The sequence below is a fragment of the Gopherus evgoodei genome, chromosome 17 (genome assembly GCF_007399415.2).
Source record: "Gopherus evgoodei ecotype Sinaloan lineage chromosome 17, rGopEvg1_v1.p, whole genome shotgun sequence".
Classification (NCBI taxonomy): domain Eukaryota; kingdom Metazoa; phylum Chordata; order Testudines; family Testudinidae; genus Gopherus; species Gopherus evgoodei.
Window position 1 is genome coordinate 21,530,663 of NC_044338.1, and position 18,618 is coordinate 21,549,280.

At 48.9% G+C, this 18,618-nt stretch overlaps 1 protein-coding gene across 1 annotated transcript; it reads left to right on the top strand.

Annotated features, from left to right (window-relative positions):
• The first annotated feature begins 14,689 nt into the window (after positions 1-14,689).
• On the top strand, positions 14,690-17,390 carry LOC115636570 (C-C motif chemokine 4-like). The gene is made up of 3 exons (XM_030536851.1): positions 14,690-15,079; positions 15,982-16,096; positions 16,910-17,390. The coding sequence occupies exons 1-3, from the start codon at positions 15,007-15,009 to the stop codon at positions 16,995-16,997; spliced, it is 276 nt and encodes a 91-aa protein (XP_030392711.1). The 5' UTR covers positions 14,690-15,006; the 3' UTR covers positions 16,998-17,390.
• The last annotated feature ends 1,228 nt before the right edge of the window (positions 17,391-18,618 follow it).

The following is an 18,618-nucleotide window of genomic DNA, read 5'->3' on the forward strand; positions in this document are numbered from 1 at the left end:
CAGTCTCTCTGTTTGTAGAGGGAGAAGGGCCTGGCTGCAGGGAGCTAGAAACAGGGTACCTGAGTGATGCAGGGCTGGGGAAAGGCAGAGGATCTGGGGAGCTCCAGCCTGGAAAGCCCCAGGCTGTGGCCTAGCATTGGGCTAACAGGTATTGGGGGTTGCAGAGGGCAGCCCAGGGGTAGGCAGAGGTAGCAGGTCCAAACCCAAATTGCCAGTGCTGAGTAGGCTGATACTGCAGTCTGCCCCAGGGCGTGGGGGCTAGACAATGACTGGCAGTAGCCATATACTGAGCCAAGGTGGGGATAGCAGATGGGGGTTCCCTGGGGAGGGCAGACCCAAAGAGAAAGGGGTTCCTGCCAGGGGGCAGCACTCCAGATAAAGGGGTACCGGGTCCTGGGAGGGACCCAGGGGCCAAGAAGCAGTGGATCCCCGGCCTGCAGAGGGTGCTCTGGAGGCTGGAGAGCTAATTCCCCAAAGTCACCAGCCGGAGGAGCCGCAGGGGTGAATCCCACACCCTTACAGGGAGGCAGCCCAGTTTGAGTCACTTCTAAAGGGAGCTGATTTTCGAAAGGCGGGAGCCTTGCTGGAAAAAAGCCCTGTCTAAAGTGTCTGAGGTTGGGAACCCACTTGCCATTTGGAAAAAGCTAAGCACCACAGTTCATGTAGTGAACGTTCACAGAAAATTATGGGGGGCCAACCCACAGGGTAAAAAAAAAAAAAGCTCCAAAAATTGGCTGAATAAATATGAGTATCAAAAAAGTGCTAGGAAGTCACCAACTGCACAGAGAGACAGCATGGTTGAGTGGATAGGGGGCTGGGCATCAGGAGACCTGGGTTCTAGTCCCTATTCAGTAACCTTGGTCAGATCTATGCCTCAGTTTCCTCATTATCTGTCTTGTCTATTTAGACTGTTTTCTCTTCACAGCAGGGACTCTCTCTCTCTCAGTGGGGTCATTTCTTTAAAAAACACAATAATCATCTGGCTGTGGAAAGAATTATTCACTTCTCTCCAGCGGGTCATCAGGTTGAGGGTGCAGGAGGGGGAAGTGTGAAGCTTTCTGTCTGTGGTTCCCCAGTTCTGTGAAGATGCAGAAAATAAATGAGCAGGAGCGGAACAGAGGACTGGGGGAGGGGATGACCTAAACCCAACAGGCTGTTTATAGCCATCACTTCTGAGCTGTCAGGCCCTGCTCCAGCAGAGTGAGAAACCCGCTCCTACCACATAGCTCGTTAATGCAGAGACGATGAAAGATACGGAAAATTAGAGCAATAACAGAGGTTTGGCCTGATCTCAAAAACTTCCTTATGAGGAAGGAGAACGGCTTGCCCTTGGGTGAGGGTCTGATTTGCCCAGACAAGGCTGGGCAGTTAGCACCAGGTGCATGGAGACCAACGCTGAGCATGCAGGAGAGCTGGAAGGGAGAAAAAGGACAGTAACAGAGTTCGCTCATTGCTAGGTGCCCAGTCCTGGTGCTGCTGCTCTCTCCCTGGGCTAGCCCCTGCTGATCACTCCAGCACGGTGGCAGTTTCTCTGCCTGGTAACTTGACCCGCTAGCTGGGTCACTATCTTTTCTCCACGCCTTCCAGAGACCCCATTGGCCCCCACTAAAAGTCCATAAACCAGAAACAAAAATCCTGTCCCCAGCTCTGGGGCTCTTCCTCAGCCCTGTTTCAGCTCTGCCTGGTGCCCCTTCCTGGGCTCAATGACCTGGTCTAAGCCACAGGCAAGGGGCTTGGAGACCCTGCCTGTGGGCCAGTTGGGAACCCCACTCTGCCCTGGGTTCCAGCCCAGGACCCTGCACCTAACAAGCCAGGTCTGCTCCTTTACCTGTACTGTGGTTTTCCCTGGGCCACTTCCTACCTCTCTTCTCAAGTTCCCCACAGGAAGTCTCCTAGTCCCCCCCACACCTTTCTGGCTGGAGAGCGTTTCTTCCTCCCCCTCTTCCCTACAGCTTCCTTCCCTGCTCTGACTTTCTGTCCTTGCTAACTCAGGGCCCTGTGGGAGTCCTTGTGCTCTCTGGAGTCTCTCCTTTCATACAGGAATCACCTGGTTTCTCCCAGGTGAGGCAGCTTGGCTTAGCCTCGGGCTCTCCAGGCTGGGGGGGTGGGGTAAGTCACCCTGTTACAGATGGTTTCTGGGCATAGCACGCAGCTGCTTGGCTCCCAGTTTGCATGAGAGCCCAAACCCCATTGCACGGTGATGTGGGCTGGCTGCAGAGGTGGAGAGCTGGTTGAGCAAGGGGAATTCTTACTGTTCAGGGAGCTGAGAGGGAAACTCCCAAAGCAGATGCTGGAAGCAGACATGACACAATATCCTGGCCTAGGAACAAGCATGAGGAACGCTCCCAGAAACTGAAAGTGAGCTGCTGGTTCCCTGCCAGACTAGACTAGAGAGTGTGCTGGCTGTGCTCCAAAACGCTAGGGAAAGGGAAACCACTATTGGCACTGATCTAGCAAGGAGCAAAGGGAAGCAAGGATCCTCAGCCAGCAGAAATTGTCACCATGGCACTGCAGTCCGAGCAGCTATGACAACTTGCACCAGCCCAGGCTCTGCCCTCGAACGTGGAACAGGATCGGGGCTAGACCTCCCACTTGTCGATCGGGCCTGACTCTGATCTCAGTTATACTTGGAGTAAGTCAGTGGTAATGCCACTGAAGTCAATAGGCACAAAGAGTTTTATCCCCACTGCAACGCCATTGACTTCAGTGAAGTTACTCCTGATTTACACCAGAATTAGCAGGAAAAGACGCAAGCCCCCAAAGTCTATAGCAGTCAGGTTAAAAAGGAACTGCTACCAAATGCAGTCCCGCTAAGCCAGTGGCTCTCATCCATCCAAACTATTGTACCCAGGAGGCTCATTGGTCTTGTGTACTTCAAGTTTCATCTCATTTAAAGACGACTTGCGTACAAAATCAAACACAAGTGTCACATCCGCACTAGTACAGACGAATTGCTGACTTTCTCATTCTTACCATATAATTCTAAAGTAAATCAGCTGGAATATAAATATTGTACTTATGGTTCAGTGTTTAGTATATAAAACTGTATACACAATCCATTGTATGAAATGTTAGTTTGCAAAGACTTTGCTAGTGCTTTTCTGTAGCCTGTTGTAAAACTAGACAAATATCTAGATGAACTGATGTACCCCCCAGAAGACCCCTGCGTACCCCCAGGGGCAATGTACCCAGGTGGAGAACCACTGCTCTAATACGCAGTTGGAATTAGCTGAAAGTCCTGTGCTATAGCATTGTACTAAAATACAAAATGGGGAAGAACTGGGCAGATAACAGTACTGTGAAATAGATCTGGAGATTATAGTGGGTAGGAGTCAACCGTGAGATGCTGTTATGAAACAGGCAAATGTCACTCTGGGGTGTGTTAGGGGGCGTATTCCTTTGCCCTCTCACGTCCCTGGTCCTTCTCGCATGAACAGAGAGCAACAATACCCAAAGTCTGACGGTGCAAACAATTCAAGGTTTATTGGGGTGAACTTCCAGCAAGCATGACTCCAGTTTCCTTCCTTGGTGTCCCCCTTCCCAGCTCTGACACTATAGAGCCTTGCCTGTGTCCCTGTCCCCAGTCCCTGTTCCCATTTTCCCCCCTTAGCGAAACATGATTCCAATTCCCCCATCCCCATTCCCTGTTCCCATCCCGCTCTTACTTCCTGATTGACTGCAGACTATATAGTAAAACTTGAGTTCTGCTTAGCTATTCCTTAACCAATCATTTTGCTGAAATTTACCTAACCAATCCTAACATATTGTAACATGTTTAGCTAACCAATTATATCCCACCACCTTAATTAGTTTACACCCAGCAAAATTAATTATACAGCAGACAGAAACAATTACAGACCCAGACAGAGACCATGCAAATAAATATACAAAACAATACAGAAGTGAGGATTTCACATCTCAGCTATTGATAAATGAGTTCTTACCCGACGGAAAACTATCAAACTAAGTTTCCTTTTACATCTTCTAGGCTCTTCCCTTTATCTGGAGGTGATAGATGGGATCACCTTCCTGAGAGCCCCAGATTGCCTTATTTCAGTGTGACTGGTTTGGAATGTGAGGATGTGACCAGACTCTTCCCAGCTTATGGCTGCCTTTGCTGCTTAGCCAAAGGCCTCAGCCTAAGAACCAGGTCTCAGACTGTCACAGTGAGAGAAGGCCCTTACACAGACAGACAGTGATTTTTGATTCTTTCTTTTATACCCCTGTAACTAGCTACGTGATAAGAATACACCTACATTCTTAATGTCTAGGCCTTTGCAGACAGGCCTGAATATCTATATCCTAACAGGGTGTATTAATGGGAGTGTGTGTGAGACGTGGAAAGCAATTGTTCCGTGCTACTCGGCACTGGGCAGGCCTCTGCTGGAGCCCTCTGTCCAGTTCCGGGTACCACACTTTAGGAAAGATGTGAACAAATTGGAGAGAATCCCTGAGCACCATAAAAATGATCAAAGGGTCAGAGAACCTGGCCGATAAGGAAAGGTTAAATAAAGTGGGCATGTTTAGCCTGGAGAGGAGAAGGCTGGGGGTGGGGGGGACCTGATAACAGATGTTAAGGGCTGTTCTAAAGAGGCTGGTGGCTTTTTTACGGTCAGGCCAGCAGTGAGGTTACGCTATAGAATGGAGCATGTCCATTGGGAAATGAGGGATTTCTCCTCTGGGTGCCAATGGAAGCAAGCCAGCCCCAGGTGCAAACAAAGCACCACTGATGTCTGGCCCCATCTCATCCCGTGGCTCAGAGGCAGGAATGGGGACACTAGGGAAATGGAGCAGAGAAGGGGGAAACCCTGGCGGGTGTAGCCGAGTGTGGGCTGGAAACATAGGAGGAAGAATGACAGCTAGCCTGGCTATTTATAGTGGTGTCAGTACAGAGTGGATGGAAACAGCCCAAAAGGGAAACCACAGAGCTCCCCCTGAGAGTCTGAAACCGAGCCCAAGTCGAGAGCTCTCAGCGCTTTTAACTCACTGAGACCTGGCTTCAGCCATCTCCATGGGCCTCGCCGTGGCTGCACCTGCCTCTTCCCTCTCTGGCTTCCCCAGTCCCTTTAGGGCAGTTGTTTCTAGGGCAGGGGTTCTCAAACTGGGGTCGTGACCTCTCGGGGTCACAGGGTCATTACCTGGTGGTCACGAGCTGTCGGGGGGGCACTGAGAGGCTGGCTGTGTGAAAGGGGTCACCAATGGAAAAAGGTTGCGAACCCCTTTTCAAAGGGCTTCAGCAACCCAGACGCTTTCATCATCACACTTTGTCCTGGCTAGCACCTTCCATCCAAAGAGCTGCAAGCACCTCGCAGACATTCGTCAGTTCCCACACATGCTCCTGCCCCAGGAGGCGGGTCAGCAGGGCATCAGGCCCGACAGCGCGAGGATGGACCCCTCACAGAGTGAAGGGGCATAGTGGCCGGCCAAGCCAAGAGCCCTGGCTGCCTGGATAGCAAAGACCAGTGCAATATCTGATAGCGTGGGAACAGGGTAGGAATAATCAGTTATAGTTACATTATTTTGATTTTAAATCATTTAGAACCTAGTTCTGTGTCTGAGCTGCACTCAGCACAACAGGGCCTTGCTCTCAACTGGGAGATATTGTCGGTCAAATAATAAATATCCCCAATTTACAGAATGGAAACCGAGGCACAGAGAGGTCAAGAGACCTGCTCAGGAATGTGCTATAGAGCAGCAGCAGAAGCATGAATGCAATTCGGAGCCTTCCAGGACAGGCTTTACCAATGGAAAAATGTCAATTTACAGCAGGTCCCAGTCTCTGGATCTAGCTGAAATCCCAAACTATGCACAAATGTGCATGCTTTCAAAGAGGTTATTGGTCATGTGTATATACCAAATAATGTATGAATCAGTTTCTGTGGCCTGCATCTTTAATTCTCTAAGGATAATGCAACATCTCTTTAGCTCAATGCAGATTGTTGCACAGGAGGTACACACACTGTACTAATTATCAGAGTAGCAGCCATGTTAGTCTGTATTCACAAAAACAACAAGGAGTCCTTGTGGCACCTTAGAGACTGACACATTTATTTGGGCATAAGCTTTTGTGAGCTAAAACCCACTTCATCAGATGCATGGAGTGGAAAATACAGTAGAGAGGTATAAATACACAGCACATGAAAAGATGGAGAGCTGTCTTGCCAAGTAGGGGGTCAGTGCTAACAAGCCCATTCAATTAAGGTGGAAGTAGGCTATTCTCAGCAATTGACAAGAAGGGAGGAAAAATCACTTTTGTAGTGCTAATGAGTTCAGTGTAATCAAGGTGGCCAAAGATGTACTAAGTATTAGAGGCATAGCTGTGTTAGTCTGTATCCACAAAAACAACAAGGAGTCCGGTGGCGCCTTAAAGACGAACAGGTTTATTTGGGCATAAATTTTCGTGGTGAAAAACCCACTTCTTCAGATGCACACACTGTCCTCTCTCTTGTAAAGACGTCACTTTTTTATGTTCTTGTTTCTCTTACTTTAAATCCAAGTAATTCAGACTGAAATCATCTTTTTGCTTTTCGTGTGTGGGAGCCACATGACAATCTGCACATACCAGCCCGGAAGGGCTTATTTTGCAGTAAGTGTCATCTGTAAGAACAGCTGACAGGAACGCTGCTTTGAAAATAGGGAGTGTGTGGAAAAAACACGTCAGTTCTTGGTCTTTAAATGAAAACTTGAAAATTTCTGGGGACAGCAGACACTTTCTACAAAGGAATGAGTTTAATAAAAACCCATTTTCCATCCAAAAAACAGTTTGGATGGAAAACTTCTGCCCCGCCCTAGACAACAGGGTGCAATCAAAGGTTTTGCTGGCAGATTTTCCAAGAGTAAACTTGTCATAATTCCCTTCTGCACTTGACATTGGTTGGAAGTTTATCTTCACTGTCCTTGGTTTTCTCACTGAGACCTCTGGTGGAGAGAGAGTCAGCAAACGCCTGCCCCGGAGTTTGTCGCTCTGTGTTAGGTTATGGGAGGTGTTGTCAAATAAGGATTAAAACAAGAAGGCTGATTCTATGGTAAAACAGTCAGGTTCTCTGTCTTACTGGGGTGAAGAACACCATAGAAATCGCAACTGGAGACGATCAAAAGTTTTCTGTCAAAATTGTTTTGGGATGAAAAGTTGGGTTTTCAACAACATGAATTTTTTTGTGGAAAATTCTAACTTTTCGTCAAAAAACTGAAAACTGAAAAGGTTTTGGTCAAAACCCCCCAAAATGTGAAGTTTGGGCCAAAAATATTTTGAGTTTTGGCTTTTCAACAAGCCAAGGAAAAAACCAACACCACATTTTCCAGCCAGCTGTAATGGCTACAAATAACCCATGAAAAGGAAGGTCCCTGCTTCTGCAGAGATTCCCTAACCTCTTCAGTGCAGGGTCTTCATGGCCGCACGTCTCAAGTCTGCCACCATGCTCCTGCAGAGTGAGCACTGTCTGCCACGGGGAGCTTTGCTCAATGAAGCTGTTGTGTCACAGGACGCAGCAGGCAAAGGTTTCACCCAAAGGATCCAGTTCCTCTGGCTTTGCCAGGGTAAGTGCCCCTTGGCCAGGAGGTGACATTTCAAGAGTACACTAGTTTCTTCACGATTTTAGCAGCATCCAAACCAGAAGTTTCCATCTCCCCATGGTCATTTTATTACCAGAGTCTCTACACTGACCCTTTAACTCTGAAATGCAAAGGGGTCCCAGTTCAGGGCCCACCTTTAAGACCAGATCTCTGCAACCTCCCAGTCCTGGGCTGCTCTGGGGGCTGGAGCGGCCCCCAGTGTAACGCAGACAATCCCCGGTCCCTGTCTATGTGTCAGCCTCCTCCCTGGGCTGCAGTAGGGGTTTCAGTGCTGCCAGGTTCTCCAGGGTGCTGTATGCTGTGACCCCACCTGCACCCTGCCTCCCCAATCCCAGCTTTGCCCCTGACACGCCCTGGGCGCCAGGTTTAGGAGTAAGGATCTCACCCAAAGAGCTTTGAGGCAGGGACTGTATGTATGTACAGCGCCTAGCGCCATGGGGCCCAAGCTAGCTGTGGGATGTAGGCATCATGGCAATATACATGGTAAACAATAATGTTCAGGATTGGGTTAAACCTCATTTACACTGCTGGGGATGACGGGCACCACTCACTGAAGACAGCTGTGAGAGATAGTTAAAAAGCCCCCCCACATAACACACAGGCATATGCAAGTTTACCCAGGAATTAGAACTATTTGGGCAAAGAGCTTTGCTGAGTATTGTTTGCAGGGGGCGGCAAAAGCCAAGCAGACAATATATTACAGTAATCGAAGTGCTATCTGTGATGAAGTGGGACTGTTCTTAATGTTTCTCCTGAATACTGTGTGGGGGCCTCAGTTCCTGGCCGGCTCTCTGTCGCCTGGCAACTAATGGCCAGGCCCTTCCCCACTGCAAGGTGATGCTAAAGGTGTGGAAGAACAAAGAGGTCAGGTGATCTCCTGGCTGGGGAAAGGAACTGAGCAGAGGAGGAGGGGCTGGAGGAGGTTTCAGTCTGGAGCTGGCTGGGGACAAGGAGTGAAGTGCAGACGTGGGGGGTCTGGTTCACTGCCCCCCAGAATGGACCCAGCCGAGGGGTCCGGTTCGCTGTATCTACAAGCTCTGTTTTAGACCCTGTTCCTGTCATTGAATAAACCTCTGTTTTACTGGCTGGCTGAGAATCACGTCTGACTGCAAAGTGGGGGTGCAGGACCCTGTGGCTTCCCCAGGACCCCGCCTGGGCGGACTCGCTGTGGGAAGCACATGAAGGGGCAGAGGATGCTGAATGCTCCACGGAGAGATCCAGAAGGTGAAGACGTGTGAGCTTCTTGCCCTGAAAACAGTCTGCTCCAAGGGAGGAGAGGCTCCCCAGAGTCCTGCCTGGCTTTGTGGGGAGCAGTTCCAGAGCATCACCCGGGGACTCCATGACACTGACAATATGGCCCTGGGAGAAAGCTATAAAGGAAGCTTTTGGGGCACACGGTGCTGTCTGGAAAGGCAGGCTTGGAACAGCGAGAAAAGGGACTATCCCCTGTGGTTTGATTCCTGCTGTGCTCAGGGAAGCAGTAAATTATGTATAACTTTTATAAATAAACAGGATTGCATCCAAAAAAATACTTGACTGTATCATCAGTTTCTCTGCCTGATTGGGACAACCCACAGCGCCCTAAGTTTGGCTAACCCCTTGGGTCAAAAGGGGTAGCGGTACTAATACTCAGTGGGACTTTGTGCACTCTACGTGGGTCGTTCAGCCCAGTGTAGAGGCCTGCACTAGCCCAAGTGAAGTTGGCAGGGGTCAGCGGTGTGACTGAGTGGAGGATTGGCTTGTCATGTGAATGTGGAGTGAATTTCCCCCTTGAGGACAACAGGACTCCCCCAGAACAGCCTGGGGCTGGAACGGGCCAATTGTCCCGTCACAAGCTTCAGAAATGAAACTCGAACAAGAAACACTTACGCTAGCAAAAAAATGTGAAACAAACAATCTGGGTTTTCTGGATGTCTGATTGTCCTGGGCTCCTGGCCAGGGAGACTCCGAAGCAGAAGAGACAGAGAAACTGCAGCCTCTCATGGTCTGTCTGCGTGGTCACCCGCCTAGGTGAGGCTATGCCAGCTGGGAGGAGAGGCAGAGGCAAACCAAGGCACAAGGGATCATTTTAAGCTTTTAGAACTTTCTAAGGAAAAACCCCAAGTTTGTACCAGGAGCATAAATAATATAGAACATCGCCAAAGACACGCTGCTTACAATAATAAACTAGCGATTAACCAACTCAGTAACTTTTGCAAGTTTGCACACGCCACTCTTCCTCATTCTGCACCATTAGCACCAACTGCATTGTTATTAACAAGAACAAAAGAGATTCCTTAACACCAGACGGTGTCACTTCAGAGAAGAATCGGCTTTCCCTCTGCTTGGCTGTAAGTCCTGCTCTGCTCTCGCTAGCCTGTTTTTTGCTTCTCTTCAGTTTGAAATGCTCCTTGGATTCGATGTTCCTGTGGCTGTACCTCTTCCACCGAGTTTATCCACGAGCAGGGTATTTACACCTACTGGGCCCTCACTTGTCCATTAGGTGCCTTTGAACTGTATTCGGTCAACAGATGTTCAAACAGCCATTCTTTCTGTTCATAACTCTCTGTAGGTCCTTTTGAGGGCAGGGGGCTTCTTGTTTACTACTTCTAGGATCTGTTTGCAGCTAACACAAGGTTTTGATCAATTCCATTTGCAATTGTATTTCCTTTCCCTTCCTACTCTCTCTCTCTTACATCTGTGGGTTTTATTTCCCTCTACTTCCCTTCTCTAATAGCATCTGCCCCTTGGGATGGATCCCAAGTCCCCTCTCCAACAGCATTGTCCTCTCCTCCAATTTGACCCTATATCCTCTCCAATCCACCTCTTACCTTCTGTTCTCCACTGAAATCACTGTCACCAAAGTCTCTTGTGACCTCCTCCTCTCCAAAGCTCAAAACCAGCCCTCCATGAACATAAATCGTTGGGAAGAGTCAACATGGTTTTTGTAAAGGGAAATCACACCTCACCAATCTACTAGAATTCTTTGAGGGGGTCAACAAGCATGTGGACAAGGGGGATTCAGTGGATATAATGTATTTAGATTTTCAGAAAATCTTTGACAAGGTCCCTCACCAAAGGCTCTTAACCAAAGTAAGCTGCCATGGGATAAGAGGGAAGGTTCTCTCATAGATGAGTAACTGGTTAAAAGATAGGAAACAAAGAGTAGGAATAAATGGTCAGTTTTCAGAATGGAGAGAGGTAAATAGTGGTGTTCCCCAGGGGTATCTACTGGGCCCAGTCTTATTCAACATATTCCGAAATGATCTGGAAAAAGGATAAACAGTGAGGTGGCAAAATCTGCAGATGATACAAAACTACTCAAAATAGTTAAGTCCAAGGCAGACTGCGAAGAGCTACAAAGGGATCTCACAAAACTGGATGATTAGACAACAAAATGGCAGATGAAATTCAATGTTGATAAATGCAAAGTAATGCACATTGGAAAACATAATCCCAACTATACATATAAAATGATGGGGTCTAAATTAGCTGTTACCACTCAGGAAAGAGATTTTAGAGTCATTGTGGATAATTCTCTGAAACCATCCACTCAATGTGCGGCGGCAGTCAAAAAAGCAAACAGAATGTTGGGAAGCATTAAGAAAGGGATAGATAATGAGACAGAAATTATCACGTTGCCTCTATATAAATCCATGGTACACCCACATTTTGAATACTGTGTGCAGATGTGGCTGCCCCATCTCAAAAAAGATACTTTGGACTTGGAAAAGGTTCAGAAAAGGACAACAAAAATTATTAGGGGTATGGAACTGCTTCTGTATGAGGAGAGTTTAATAAAACTGGGACTTTTTAGCATGAAAAAGAGTCGACTAAGGGAAGATATGACTCAGGGCTATAAAATCATGACTGGAGTGAAGAAAGTAAATAAGTAAGTGTTATTTTCCCCTTCTCATAACAGAAGAACTAGGGGCCACCAAATGAAATTAATAGGCAGTAGGTTTAAAACAAACAAGAGGAAGTATTTTTTCACACAACATCCAGTCAGCCTGTGGAACTTCTTGCCACAGGATGTGGTGAAGGCCAAGACTATAACAGGGTTCAAAAAAGAACTAGATAAATTCATGGAGGACAGGTCCATCAATGGCTATTAGCCAGGATGGGAAGAGATGGTGTCCCTAGCCTCTGTTTGCCAGAAGCTGGGAATAGGTGACAGGAGATGGATCATTTGATGGTGACCTGTTCTGTTCATTCCCTCTGAGGCACCTGGCATTGGCCACTGTTGGAAGACAGGACACTGGGCTAGGTGAACCTTTGATCTGACCCAGTAGAGACATTCTTATGTTTATCTTTCTTCGTCTGTCAGCCCCCTTTGACACCATCAGACACATTCTTCTTCTTGAAATCTTGTCTGTCCTGGGCTGCCATAACTCTATCTTCTCCTGGTTCTCCTCCTACCTCTCTAATTGCTCCTTCAGCTTGTTCTTTGGAGGGCCTTTCTCGTCCCCCTTCAGCTTTCTGTGGGGGTTCTACAGGGATCCATCCATGATCCCCTTCTCTTCTCCCTCTAACACTTGTCTCTGGGCAATCTCCTTCACAAACACAAGTTCAGCTGTCATCTCTGACAATGACTCACAGACCCACCTCTCTACTCCAGACCTGCCTCTTTCTGTCCGCAGTACAGTCTTGGCCTGTCTCTCTGACATCTCCTCATGGATGTCTAGCCGTCGGCTCAAGCTAAACATGGCTAAAGCAGAGTTCTCAATGTCCCCCCCAAGTCCTCCTCACTACCTTCCTTCTCTGTCGCTGTGGACAACACCACCATCCTACCTGTCACTCAGGCCTGTCACCTGGGCACCATCTTCAACTCAGACTTCTCTCTAGATCCTTCCATCCAGGCTGTGTCTAAGTCTTGCTGATTCTTGCTGCAGAACATCCCTAAGATACGACCTTTCCTATCCAGCCACACAGCTAAAATGTTCCCGCAGACTCTCAGCAACTCATATCTTGATAATACAACCTTCTCTTCTCCAGCCTTGGCAAATGCACTCTAGCCTTGCTCGTATGTATTCAGAATGCTGCTGCATTCTCCTAGCTAGTCACTTTGGCCCCGGCACCCCTCTTTGCATCCCTTTGCTGGCTTCCCCTTCTCTACGGTGTCAAACATGAGCTACTTGTCTTCACTTTCATGGCCCGTCACAGCCTTTCCCCACCCTGCCTGTATCTCTCCTTCAGTACAGAAAGGTTGACTCCCACCTCCCATTGGCCCATGATGCAGCCTCCATCGCCCATTTGTTAACTTTTCAAACAAGCGCCTTTGTGCTCCCTCCCATCCTGCCCCTCATGCACTAAAACCTTCCAGGCATACAAAGAACTTGACAGTGGTTAGGCAGTTGGTGAGGTGAGACCGCTGCCCATCACGCTGACCGTACCATCTCACTGGTTCTTCGTGCTCCCTGTATATCTGTCTGTATCCATCTGCTGTCTCTTATCTATTCTGAGATCATAAGCTCTATGGGGCAGAGACCATCTTTTTATTCTGTGTTTGTCCTGCACCTAGCACCATGAGGCCTGATCCATGCCTGGGGCTCTGGAATGCTACTGCAGGACACATAATAATGCTTAAAAATAATGTACACTGATGAAACTCCATTGCCTTCATTGGGATTACACCTGATTTACACAGGGTGTAAGGGAGTTCTGTGGTTCTCCAGGGGCTAAGACCAGTGACTCACCCCTAACAAAAGGTTTGGAAGGGAAAGAGAAAAGCCTTCTTGAATATACCGTGTGGGCATGTGTTGTGTATGTGCCTGCATGCTTGTGTACAAGTATGGTGAAACCAGAAAGTTCCTCTTCAACAAAACCCTGCCCACAACAGAGAGCAGAGACGCATGTATTGTCCAGGTGAGGAGGGAAACGGAGGGGCGAAAACCAGGTTCTGGGGCTCAGGAGCTTTGCTAAGATGCTACATGTAGTACTGTGCGAATAACAGATTCTTCCGTTCTCTGGCAACTTTGCCAAATTAAAGCAAAAATCATTTGGGATCCACCCAAAACTGACTTTTTTTTTGAAAATTTCAGCAAATCAAAATTTGTTTGGGGGAAAATGTTTCGCTTCCATTTTGAGCATTTTTAAGGTTTTAAATTTGTTTAATAAAATTGAAGGGAATTTCCGACAACAATTTGTTTTCAAACCAAAACACTGAGATGACTCATTTTGATAATGTCGAAACAAAACATTTCAATTTTTTCAGATTTTTCTGATTGGTTGGCCAGTCGGGTTTGGTTTCGACCAAACCAATTTGGTGACTTCACTCAGGATTCGTGAGACATTGCAGTATCCCTGAGTCTGTATTTTTCACTAGAAAAAAGTTTTGACTGAAAAATTACCCAAGGGCGTGAGCAGGACGGGAGCGAATGACTTGAGGATAGCAAGATACAAGCCCTTTACGTGGTGTGTGGTGACCTCCTTCAAGCTGTTTGGTCAGAACCTCCAGGAAAAGAATTCACTTTCTCCTGTACAGCTTCACAGGGCAACTTTCAGAGCCGTCTTCTGGAATGCGCAGCAGGGAACTGGCACTATGCACAGAGTGCTCACGCAAAAACATCCCAATATCAAGTGACCCCAGAACATCCCCATATCAAGTGATACCGGAACATCCCGATATCAAGGATGGTACAAAACATTCCTCGCAGATAACAGGAACACACCGACCCCTCCTAAATGATAAGTCAGGTGCTGAGCATGTGCTGTGAGATGTCGAGGCCCTTCATCTCCCAGGGAAGGGAATGGGAATTGAGGGGACTCAAACCTTCCAAGATTGGACCGCTATCATGTTGGGGCAGTAGATTGTACACCACACATGCTAGAGATAATACGAGTGATGGATCTATAGAGTAGGTGGGTATTTTATAAGAATCGATTTTAAATAATGGATTGAACCCAGTCCAGTCTGAAAATAAACATTTCATGTCTCTTCCTTGTCCCCCAACTAGATTTACATCTACTTTTAAGCCAATTTCTTTTCATTAAAAAAAAATAGAATTAAAACATTTTTCTCCTCCCCACAGCTCCACTGCGAGCTCAGGTCCTTCTGCTTTCCAGTGTTACGCAATGTCTGAAACCGCAACGAGGGAGAGTGGCGCAGTTTGTGCTTCCAGAAACGCGTATGACACATTTTCTTCGGTCTTTTCCTGTGATGTTGAAATCAAATTGAAGAGTAAGAACTTGGGGCCTTGGCTCTTCGGCCCTTCACACAAGCTATTCTGGGATTTCCTCCATTGCGGCTGCTGCTTCACTTTTCCACAAATAGCACAAACGCCACCTCCTGAATGCACTGGAATTTCCACAGTTCCTAGGGGTTCGCCCTCCTTTTGGTTTCCAGTCTCCTATAAGAAGGGGAAGAAACCAGAGATTCAGCATCAGACGGCAAAGGGTTTGAAGGAGTCCCTGCTCTGGTTCAGCTGCTGCAGTTCATCCCCACCCGACAGCAACATGAAGGTCTCTGTGGCTGCCCTCGCCTTTCTCCTCATCACTGCCTTCTGCTCCCCAGCCTTCTCCGCGCCAAGTAAGTTCCATGTCTGTCTTCTCAGAGCCAATTTGGCCTTGTAGTGAAGGAGAGAGGTTAGCTCTGTGCTAGCCAGCCATGGCACATCGGTGCTGTCACACTGCTGTGCTTTTCTGGGGCACTTCAGAGCGATGCAGGCTAGTTGTATCTCTCCACATCTCTGCAGTGAGATCACAGCACAGACAATGCGGGAGAGAGGCTGTTTGGCTTAGGGGCTTCCTTCCCTGGGTCACGAGTTCAAATGCGGCCTCTACAGGACATGACCAAGGGCCCTGACATCTAGTGGCTGTCTGGGGAGCCAGATGAAATGAGTCCGTGGTCTCACTCCTCAGAGATCATTGGTACCCTGGCTAAGGAGCCTACCAGAGAGGCCATGGGCCGAGTAGGGCCTGGGTATTCCGCTCACCCGCCAAGGGACTGTCCAAGTCGGGGTGGGCTGCCAGAAGCTGGCGTTGCTGCATCTGCTCTGTGAATGAACTGGCACTAAGGACCCCGTCCTGTCAGATACTGAGCATCCTCAGAGCAGACTGACTTCAGGGGGCTCAGAGAACCCTGGGCAAGGCTGAAAGAGGGGTCTGGTTAGTGATTAGCTCATGGGATTGTGAGCCCGTTCCTGACTTCAGGTCCCGGCTCTGCCATGGGCCTGTGCTGTGGCTGCAGACAGGTCTCTGCCACTCTGTCCCTCAATGATCCCCTCTGTGAAGTAGGTATCGTAAATAATTCGCTGTCTGCAGATCACTGCATACATACTAATGCTCAACCACTGTCATGTCTTGGCACCATTGAAATTCTAGACTAATTTTAAAAAATCCACTAATGCAAACCTCTCCAATGGGACTTTTCTGGAGAGCCAGGCAGGGCTTTCCCTGGCACCGGTTTGAACTCATCTCTGTCTCTTGCAGTTGGCTCTGACCCCCCAACTGCCTGCTGCTTCTCCTACACAGCCCGGAAGATCCCCCGCAACTTCGTGAAGGATTATTACAGCACCAGCAGCATGTGCTCCCAGCCAGGCATAGTGTAAGTGCCAATGGCAGACTCCTAGCGGCACCCGGCGGGTATGCTGAGGCGCCCTCTGTTTTCATACATAGGTACATTGCACTGACATGGGCTGGAGCGACCGCCTGTGGCTGGGCAGCACACGGGCTGGTATAGAGGACAGGCATGCAGGAACACAGACAATACCAAGCTGGACAGCACTGGCCGTGCAGGGGGCGGGGAGTGTCATGGTTTCCAACTGCATGATAGGCTGAGGATGGGACCTGCTCACCCAAGCAGGGCTTAAATTCAGGAAATATTTTCAAACCTGCTGGGAGCCTCGGTGTGCCCCTCACAACAGGACAGGGGGTGTGGTGTGCCCCACCACAGATCTAAAGCCCGCAGATCCCCCACCTCACAGCTGAAGACCAGAGCCCTGCCCCAACACCCTGCAGCATGGCAGAAGCCCCGAGTCCTGCCCTCCCCTTCAGCCCAGTGGCTGAAGCCCCTCCCGCCCCACTGGCTCTGAAGTTTTTTAGCATGTTTTGGGGAATGGCGGGCTCAGGGAAATGATGTATGAGAATTTAAGCCCTGCACCCAAGGCATAATGGTTTGAGGTGGGGCCAGGATGGAGGCTGGGAGAGGAAAGATCTCAAGGGGGCACCAGTGTGTGGAACAGGCAGCCAGGCAGCAGCCTCGGGACCACGAGGGGCTGATGGAGACTCCTTCAGGGAGCGAGAACAGACCTGTCTAGACCTGCTGGGATGAGGGTGCAGCAAAAGGAGGTGGGCACTTGTGAGAAATATCCCCTCCTTTCCTCTGACTTTGGCCGTCTCTTTCCCGCCCCCCCCCCAGGTTCATCACAAAGAGGGGCCGTGAAGTCTGTGCCAACCCCAGTGAATCCTGGGTTCAAGAGTACGTGACCGACTTGGAACTGAACTGAGAGGAGCAGGGGCCAGACTGGTGATGCGCCGCCCCTGGCAGTGAGAGCGTAAACCCTCAAAGGCCAGGGTGACGACACGGGAACAGGAGCTGAATTTGCCCCAAACCCTGATAAAAACCAAGAATTTGTAAATATCATGTACAGCTATTTAAAATCCTGGATTGGTGCAAAACCTACTAATTATACTGTAAATTATGTTATTTATAGCAAGCTGGCTGTGAGCGGTGGGAGTGAGCCGCTGGGCCAGGTCTCCTCACATCACAGACGCGCAGAAGATTGTTTAATATATTTGGTATATAGCCCTGGCTGTGTCTGCTGCACTGCTGAGCAGTGGCTGGGGTGGGTTTGACAGAAAATGAAACACTTTTTATAGAATAAATGTTTTTATATCAACCCCTTGGTTCTGTTTTAAGATAATTTCTGGCACTTTTCCTGAATAGCATTCATGTCACAAATCCAGCACTCACCTGTCCCTGCAAGGAAATAGCCCCCTCCAGCTGTCACATCCTCACACGCAAACACACCAGTGTACATATCCCACCATCGCTGCATGCACACACATTCATACATCAGTACAGCCCAGCACACACGAGGCCTGGGCTCTACAGGGGTCAGGCTGAATGACCTGTAAGGCCTTCTGGCCTTAGACTCAATGAATCTGCTTAAACTTCATCAGCTGGGTGTTGTGTTTCACAAAACAAATAACAACGGGAGGGTGTGAATCCAGGTTACATTTTTTCTGTGAAATACACACACACATATACACCAACACACTCCTCAGTGACATACCTCTACGCGCCCCCCCCAGCCCTGAACAGATATACAACTCACACACACACACAGCTATTTACATCTCCCCCACTCTCCACAACCCACCATACACAAACACACACAGAGTCACACACACAACCAGCCCTGCATACACATGTTCACCCACAGAGAGGCCCTGATGGACCATGATGCACCCCACACGCACGGTTGAACATACACATTCACTCCCAGAGACACGCCTGCATACAGATGCACCCCTCCCAGACACAGCCACGTGCATACACACACTGCCTGCAGGTACACAGCTGCACTCATACACAGGTGCATGCACACTAACACTATGCAGCAAATAGGTGCTGGAATACGCCTAGTAGGTCAGGCATTAAGTCCGTCCCAGGAGCCACTGAAGGATTGTTCCCTAGATTTCATTGTCTGCAGCCTTGTCCAGTGCAGGTTTAAATGTCCCAAGGGAGGGGGCTTGGACTGCCCATGGGTCCCATCACCCCAGGGCATAGGAACGATTTGACAGGAAACAAGACAGTCCCTTGCTGGGTGGCTTTGTGTTGCACCCGGCCAAATGTACAGGCCCATTGTGAAGGGAAAGCACAGTCTATGGGGGACGGCCCTAGTCCAGAAGCAATGCCTGATTCCTGGAGAGAAGCTCCAGGGAGCCCAGAACCAGGAGGTGCCTGCCAGGGAGAATATAAATGTCAAAGTACCAAACCCAGGACAATGGGGCAAGGGGAGGGTATGAGCTCTGGAGGGCAGGGCAGTGTCTCCCTGCGTGTGGGGCAGCATGCAGCGCATTGTGGGCACTGACAGGATACGCGTGGGAATAGTGAATGGACTA